General features: G+C 47.8%; 2 protein-coding genes across 3 annotated transcripts in view; one reads left to right on the forward strand and one right to left on the reverse strand.

Moving 5' to 3' along the window:
• The first annotated feature begins 565 nt into the window (after positions 1 to 565).
• On the forward strand, positions 566 to 4,888 carry acta2 (actin alpha 2, smooth muscle). The gene is made up of 9 exons (XM_076035162.1): positions 566 to 691; positions 2,357 to 2,536; positions 2,680 to 2,808; positions 2,887 to 2,997; positions 3,094 to 3,178; positions 3,421 to 3,582; positions 3,665 to 3,856; positions 3,940 to 4,121; positions 4,221 to 4,888. Exons 2-9 carry the CDS (start codon positions 2,408 to 2,410, stop codon positions 4,362 to 4,364), a joined length of 1,134 nt encoding a protein of 377 aa, XP_075891277.1. The 5' UTR covers positions 566 to 691; positions 2,357 to 2,407; the 3' UTR covers positions 4,365 to 4,888.
• Positions 4,889 to 5,497: 609 nt separating this feature from the next.
• Positions 5,498 to 8,331, reverse strand: part of stambpl1 (STAM binding protein-like 1) — a 6,251-nt gene continuing 3,417 nt past the window's right edge. For both annotated transcript variants that reach the window (XM_076035167.1, XM_076035166.1), the window contains exons 6-12: positions 8,046 to 8,261; positions 7,817 to 7,967; positions 7,214 to 7,338; positions 6,996 to 7,133; positions 6,061 to 6,173; positions 5,839 to 5,938; positions 5,498 to 5,726 (exon numbers count right to left, since the gene is read on the reverse strand). In XM_076035167.1, the coding sequence (XP_075891282.1) occupies positions 5,670 to 5,726; positions 5,839 to 5,938; positions 6,061 to 6,173; positions 6,996 to 7,133; positions 7,214 to 7,338; positions 7,817 to 7,967; positions 8,046 to 8,261 (900 nt within the window). In that variant the 3' untranslated portion in view covers positions 5,498 to 5,669. The remainder of the gene's footprint in view (positions 5,727 to 5,838; positions 5,939 to 6,060; positions 6,174 to 6,995; positions 7,134 to 7,213; positions 7,339 to 7,816; positions 7,968 to 8,045; positions 8,262 to 8,331) is intronic.

Consider the following 8,331-nt stretch of genomic DNA (forward strand, 5'->3'; position numbering starts at 1 on the left):
ACTAAAATGTTCTTTTTCCATACAATAAAACACTTTTTTTTCTGTCACAGGATGGATGCTTTCAACTGCAGCTAAACAACTAGCTACTAATTGTTCATGGGGTGCAGCAATGTCCTCAATCTCAGTGTGGAATCACCATTAAGTCGTCTGTCATGATGGATGTGAACACATCATAAAGAAGTAGCGAGTGTTATTAGCATTATTACCTGGTGGCCATTACCTTTTTGGTCATCTTTAGCTAACAGCAACTTTTATGGCAGGTCCTTGTAGGTTTTTAGTGATGCTGTAGCTACCTACAGTTCAGCCGGCTGGTGATTATTTAGCGTAGCTTAGCAAGGGGGAAACACCCATCAGTTCAGCCAGCGCCCCATTCCCCTTCCCTTCCCTTCCCTTTGCCTCCCTCCCTCTGAGGAATGCAGTGAATGATGGGAGAATGTCTGGTGGCGCGGGGTGCTGCCCGATTGGCCAATGCCATCGGGTCCTGCCCTATAAGGAATCTGGGAGATGGAAAGGAGGAGGAGGAGGAGAGCAGGAGGGGTGGATGGAGGAGGAAGACGGGGGGTGGGGACCTTGTTCGGGATGGAGGGATGAACGGCAGAGGGGGGAGGCTTGATAAACTCACTTCTTTGCTTCTCCAACTCTCACTTCTGTCCTCCCCACCCTCACATCCCAGCAGGCCCTTCACGCCACGGTAAGAGCTCCTCCACAACCTCCACATCACTTCACAATCACCACCTCCTCTTGTCCTCTTTCACCACCCTTTTCCTCAGCTCCTTGTAACCTTGTGACTTTTCTTTTTCTGCTCAAATTTCAAATGTACTGTTATCCTCCATCTCCCCTTCTATTCCCTCTCCTCAAATTTGAAGAAAAGGGAACCTGGGGCCTCTTTCCCAACTCATTTTGACAGCTAGTTGTTAAGTGTGGACCTCCATCGTTCTGCTCCTCTACTATTGCCCTTACATCACTCTGCCGTCATCTCGAGTTCACTTTCTCCTAGTACAGATTCATTTTTTTTCTTTCCTTTGTTCTAATTTGCTTTCTCTGCTCCTTCACCTACCTGAAGTATCACAGTTTTGAATTTGCCTGTTTCTGCGTCCATTGCCATGGCAACAGAGGCCAGGCTCTTTTTTTTTCTCAGTTATGTTGCGTGTCAACAGGATGACTCACACATGAAGTGTGCTGTGAGTTGTGTAGAGTTGTGCGCTGCTGCTGCTGAGGTGTGTTTGGTGTGGTTGTGCTACAGCTGAGTGGAAGCTCTCAGCTGTTCTGTCCTGACTGACAGGATGATCCAACAGTGGCCGAGAGGAGTATTTTGTTCATTCTCTGAATGGTTCTTGAGTTCAGACATGAAAGATGTGAGGACTCCCGAGACAATACCAAAAAGGAGCACAAAGTTATTGAATCAGTGCATCATTACTGATTCAGACCAATAAATCAACACAGTCGGTTAACATGACCAAAATTTAGGTAATCCATCAAGCCAAGTACATTAAAAATGTATTTTACGGCACAGAGGGGTGGTACACACTAATGTTCAAAGTGCATTAATTCAGTCCATCAGAACACTGTTACATCATTACTTTACTGGTTAGAAGCTTTCTTATAATGCTCCCCTGGGTCCCATAAAGATATTTGGTTACATGGCTGCAGCTCGACCCCAACTTGAACCAAGTTTTCCTATCGCGAACCAGGGCAGAACCAGGAGGTGCACAGTGCTCCAGCAGGACGACCAGAGGGTAAAACAACCCACTGTGCCCCATCGGAGTCCTCAGGTTAACAACTGGCTGTTCAATCACCAGAGAGAAAGAGCAAGAGCGAGAGCGATAGAGAGAAGGCTGAGGAGAACAGAGAGTGGAAGAACATACCAAACCCAGTCAGGTCTCGCTTTATGCCCTAATTAGGAATTTGTCCCAGTATGCTTTGTTGTTCATTGAGTGGAGGACAGCAGTGGTGCATTGTGGGAGGGGAGGGAAAACCCTCACAACTCCATGTTTGGTGATTCCAATGCACAAACTTCCCAGAGCAGCAAGATGCACCGATTAATCACTGATTAATCGCTGATCAATCACTGATCACTATCAGCCTGTGATGTCACTCTGCACCGAACAGCATTAGACCAGCTCCTCTTCTCCAACACTCCATGGAGTTGTTGTTGTACCATGTGACTATTCAACACCATATAGCTGAATTCATTGAGCATTTTTTTTTCTTTCTTGTTCTGTTGACCAATAGAGGGCATGAAACCTTCTTATGATAGGTCTTTATCTTTGCAGCTATTTGCTATTTTCTTGATCGTACCTCGTGACACTAACATATAATCACACCGTACTTACTCTTCCTACCTTCCCATACACAGTGTGACTCAGTATCGTAGCGTCGCCGCCCACCCACAGCGCCCCCTGCAGTCATGTGTGATGATGAGGAGAGCACCGCTCTGGTATGTGACAATGGATCTGGTCTGTGCAAAGCTGGTTTCGCCGGAGACGACGCCCCACGTGCTGTTTTCCCCTCCATCGTGGGCCGGCCCAGACACCAGGTAACGGCTGATCAGTCCAGGGAGAAGCTAATGCTAATGCTAAAAGCGAGTTCAGTTAAAGATGCAGACGTGGATATTTAAATAGTTTTCGATGACCTCAAAATCAGGCTGCCAAAAGTCACTTGTCTGTCTGACTGTCTCAGGGAGTGATGGTGGGAATGGGACAGAAGGACAGCTACGTTGGGGATGAGGCTCAGAGTAAAAGAGGAATTCTCACCTTGAAATACCCCATTGAGCATGGAATCATCACCAACTGGGACGACATGGAGAAGGTGACTAGACGATGGCGGTGGTGGGGGTGGTAGTGGTGGTGGTGACGGTAATGACCAAAGTGTTCTGTGATTGGTTAGATCTGGCACCACTCCTTCTACAATGAGCTGCGAGTGGCCCCTGAGGAACACCCCACCCTGCTGACTGAAGCTCCTCTCAACCCCAAAGCTAACAGGGAGAAGATGACACAGGTGGGACACATACAGCACACACATCATCACTGGTGCACAAAAGCAACTGCTCTGAAGTACTGAGTATTAGCCAGTATGCATATATGTGTGTTTCAGATCATGTTTGAGACCTTCAACGTTCCCGCCATGTATGTGGCCATCCAGGCTGTCCTGTCGCTGTACGCTTCAGGTCGCACCACAGGTTGAACTCCTCCTCCACTTCTTACACCATCCACTTCCATTGTAGTTATATATAGAGAGAGAGTATTACTCATGAATCTGCAGTCCAATCAGTTTTGATACAATCACTCATTAACAAATCCTCTTCAAAACATTTCAGCAAATCGCAGACCACAGTTTCTGTAGTGAAACGTCACTAAAGTGATCTGATCTGATCACTTGTCATTTTTTTCAATCCCAAACTCATGCGTGTGCACATCTCAGGTATCGTCCTGGACTCTGGCGACGGCGTCACCCACAACGTCCCGATCTACGAGGGTTACGCTCTCCCCCACGCCATCATGAGGCTGGACCTTGCGGGTCGTGACCTCACAGACTACCTCATGAAGATCCTCACGGAACGCGGTTACAGCTTCGTGACCACAGGTACGGCCTCGCCATAGGTAGAGCGCGTCGGGCAGCAGGGAGTGGAGTGTGTGATGTTGTGTGTGCGTCCGTGTCGCTGCAGCGGAGAGAGAAATCGTTCGAGACATCAAGGAGAAGTTGTGTTACGTCGCTCTGGACTTTGAGAACGAGATGGGCACGGCGGCAACGTCGTCCTCGCTGGAGAAGAGCTACGAACTTCCTGACGGACAGGTCATCACCATCGGCAATGAAAGGTTCCGCTGTCCCGAGACCCTGTTCCAGCCCTCCTTCATCGGTAAGCACCGTGTGTCTGTCTATCTGACTGACTGTCTGACTGACTGATGGGCCTGCTATGCCACTGACCAACCTGTCCTTCAGGTATGGAGTCGGCTGGAATCCACGAGACGACCTACAACAGTATCATGAAGTGTGACATTGACATCCGCAAAGACTTGTACGCCAACAACGTGCTGTCCGGCGGTACCACCATGTATCCGGGCATCGCCGACCGCATGCAGAAAGAGATCACGGCTTTGGCCCCGAGCACCATGAAGATCAAGGTGGGTCCTTGCCCTTCTACCGTTCAACCAATAAGCTTGGCGGTATGCTGAAAGATGGTTGAACCCCTTCATCTTTCCTCCTTTCTTCCTTTCCTGCAGATCATTGCCCCACCAGAGAGAAAGTACTCTGTGTGGATCGGTGGCTCCATCCTGGCGTCACTCTCCACCTTCCAGCAGATGTGGATAAGCAAGCAGGAGTACGACGAGGCAGGGCCGTCCATTGTCCACCGCAAGTGCTTCTAGAGAGACCTGCCCACAGCCCTGCCCCCCTTCCCAGATCCGATTGTCCATGCCCCGCAGCACTGTCCCAAAATAGCCACACTGAGCACCAGCCAAGACCAGGAGAACCAGAACCAGCAGGTCCTCATCCAACCAAAATGACACAAATCAACATCTCAGCATTTTTCTGTGGCAGTCAGTTACAGGAAAGGATGTTGTTAATCTTGTTTTGTTTTTTGTTTTGTTTTTTACCTCTATGAGCCCAAACACTGTCACCCTCCCTTCTCTTCTCCTGCTCCACTAGGCCCCGGCCCACTCTTTCCTTTATGTTGGTTCATAGCCAGAAGTGTGTTTTCATTTTTGAAGAACAAAGCTTGAGTATTGCCACTGTTGTCACTGTCCGTTGCTGGAGTCAGTAAAGTCACAGTGCTGAGATGATGTCACTCGGTGTAGGATGATGTCATAGGTGAGCAGAGGCATGGCCTCCTGGTGCTGTTTGATGACATGAAGGAAGTGACAGACGATAAATAAAAGAGCTCTGATACAAACTGAGTTTGCTGTACTTCATTGCCGACATGTTCAGAAATTCTTTTTTATTTCCCTCAGAAACTCTCAACTTACACCGTTTTTGACTTTTTTCATCATCAACACAGTCACAGGAAGCTTCATCCAATGACAAACCCACAGGTTACATATTAAAAAACCACCAGTGGATGTTAGAAAACCTGCAAACCACCCCCAGTGGCAGACCGCAATACTGCATATTAGCCTTCACCCCTTCCACAATAGCAGACCTTAAATAGACCTTAATTTGAAAAGAAAACTGACAACAGGGTTCAGTCTTAAACTCTCACCTCCACAATCACGAGAACTTGACACAGAAGAAAGATTCTGACGAGTTGAGCAGCAGGTGGTGTTTTATTAAACAAATAGGTTCATACAAACTGCAGTCAGTCAGTAAACCCAACAAACAAATACACACACACACACACACAAGCTGATGTTCACATACGCACACACGCACGCACACACACACACGCACACACACACGACCTTCAGTGACTCTGACTCATAGCAGGCCTCGAGCTGTGAGAGTTCAGGAGTGACCTCATTCATAGTGGCTCCTGTTAACAGTCTTACCTGGTGTACACACACACACACACACACACACACACACACACACACACACACACACACACACACACACACACACACACACACACACTCGCTTGCTCGCACACACACATTCATGTCGGTGTGGCTCATTAGAAGGCACTCTACTGTCTCCCACACGCAGCTGGGATGTAAACAAACAGCACCTCCTGTCTGTCACCTGAGGTCCAACAGACTGATTTTTGCCTCCCTCACCACCACGTGTTGACACACCTGGGAACAATGGGACACAGGGAGAGAGAAAGAGAAAGAGACTTTTATTTCTGGCGACAAAAATCCCCGGCATGTGCGGATGTTGAAGGAGAGGATGCATTTGAGAGCTTACAGTGAAGAGAGGAGGTTCCCTGGAGTGAGGATGGAACCCTTTGAGTCTACAGCTGGACACCTCTGAAATCCCACCAACAGTCAGCCTGAACACGCCCGTGCTGGGGGGAAGGGTTAAAATTGTCATACACTATAGGAGAATGTGGAACAGAAATAGTATTAGGTGTGTGTGTGTGTGTGTGTGTGTGTGTGTGTGTGTGTGTGTGTGTGTGTGTGTCCGTACTCATTGTGTTTGGGGGCGCAGACGATGGCAATGGCCTCAGGCAGCATCAGCTGGTATGAACAGTGTGTGTGAAGGTCGACGCTGGAGAGGAAGGCCGTCTGGGTGGGATGGGTCTACACACACACACACACACACACACACACACACACACACACACACACACACACACACACACACAAAGAGTGAGACCCCTGTTGTATGTTCATATCTTTGACCCCCCATCTGTTGCACAACCAAAGCCGGTGTTTCCACGGCAACAGGTGATGAGAGAGACACACTGATGATTCACATGTTTTTAATCAAGCTCTCCTCACATGTTGTTTCCTTTGCTCTATGGGAATGAAACACTGGCTCTCTCCCAATTTTCAAATCCAGACTCAAAACCCGGCTGTTCAAGATCGCCGAGTCATTGTGTCAATACTGACTGCGATAATTAATATCTGATGTTTTACTGAGTATTGTAAACTGTTCTTAAATGTCAATTAAATGTATTACTATTAGTAGTAGCAGTAGTAGTGGTAGTAGTAAGTGGTATAGAACAATGTTTTGTGCATATGTATGCAAATTATTCTGTGTTTTGTGAGTCTTGTGTTTATCCTAAAAAGTCCAGTCTGTAAAATTTTAAAGGAAGTATTTCATATTTAGGGCACCGTCAGGCAGGCTTCCTTAAATACTGGATTTCCTTAATAAATAGCAGCGCAAGACGGCAGCTAACTAGGAGCAAGACCCCTATTGCTCTATGTAACTGTTCTACGGGTAGGAAAAGCAAATTACTTTTATTGTACTGCCAGTATACACTTTTATTAATGTATTTATGGGCAGTATGTTAAGCTTTTACCAATATAAAAATCACAAATCAAGCCAAATTTTACACACTGGGCCTTTCAGGGTCTATCTACTGTTGTGCTGTGTTGTGTGCCGCAGCGCTCGCCTACATGTATCCAGCCGAGCGTCAGCAGGTTGTGTTGGTCCTGGAAGCTGAACAGCTCCTCCACGTTCTCCATGTCGCAGTAGTCGGGGCCGGCCGACTGCTTGGGGACGACCACGTGTGTCAGCAGGAACTCGTTGTGCATCTGAGGACGAGAGAGCATCAGTCAGACAGGACTGGGGGGAGGGAGAGGGAGGACTGGGGTTGACCGGCAGGTCGTCTCACCAGTCGCCCGCACAAGACGCCGCACGTCTCGATGCCTCTCGCTGTGTTGCTGGCGGCCAGCAGTAGGAAGCGATGCGTCAGCTCCTGGGGAAGCACCACCCGTCGAAGTCCCTCCACCCTCGGCGCTGCACAACATCAAGCAGACCGCGGCGTGAACTAGTGGAACACTTTTAACAGGTGGTATTTGGTCTATTAGATCAGTGGTACTCAACTGGTGGAATCTCAAGACCCACATTTTTTTCCTCATCATGAAGTCGTTTTATTCCATAAAAATAAAAACATGAGCCCACTTTCTAACATGTCAAGTCAATAAATTATTGAAATTATTATATATATACATATACATATACATATATATATATATATATGTATATACATATATATATATATATATATATATATATATATATACATATACATATATATATATATCTGCCTAGGAAGCAATTTTATTAATTAATCAATGAATTGATCAATGAAATCAGTTTTTTGTAATAACATTCTTATGATTGATTATTTTTCCATTATTTTTCTTTCATTTTACTTATTTGAAATAAACTTAACTAAAATAAAATAAAATGAAATAAAATAAAGTGTGCTCACTGTGGACCCCGGCCAACGAGGCAGCCAATTGGTCGACAGTAGCTGGAGCTTTCTTCCCGGCGGGACCCGCCCTCTGTGGTTGCTGGCCATCTGCGATTGGCTGCCGAGACAAACAGGAGCCGTCCGTCACCTCAGGCACTTTGATCCCCACCTGAAGAACACACACACACGCAGTTCGCTGAGAGAACAGTGCAGCGACCCCAGATGGAGGGTTTGGGCGGAGGGTTACCTTAGGCTCCGCCCCATCCCCTCTCCTATTGGCCAGATCCTGGCGCCTCAGCTGGTCCTCGAAGTAGCGGAACTGCTCCGTCTCGATCTGGAGGCGTCGCAGGGCCGCCACCCGCTGCCTCTCCTTCTCCAGCAGCAGCAGGCGCTGGCCGTCTCCGTCCAGCAGGGAGAGCTGCTGCAGCTGCCGCCCGCCCTTCTCCGCCACCGCCGGCCGGCTCTGGGCGGACAGGAGGTCACATGACCAGCACGGAAAGTAACGGAAGGTGATGTAAGTTTACTTATACAGC

Source organism: Nelusetta ayraudi, unplaced genomic scaffold, assembly GCF_046127955.1.
Source record: "Nelusetta ayraudi isolate G7.1 ecotype Tasmania unplaced genomic scaffold, CSIRO-AGI_Nayr_v1 ptg000042l, whole genome shotgun sequence".
NCBI classification, from domain to species: domain Eukaryota; kingdom Metazoa; phylum Chordata; class Actinopteri; order Tetraodontiformes; family Monacanthidae; genus Nelusetta; species Nelusetta ayraudi.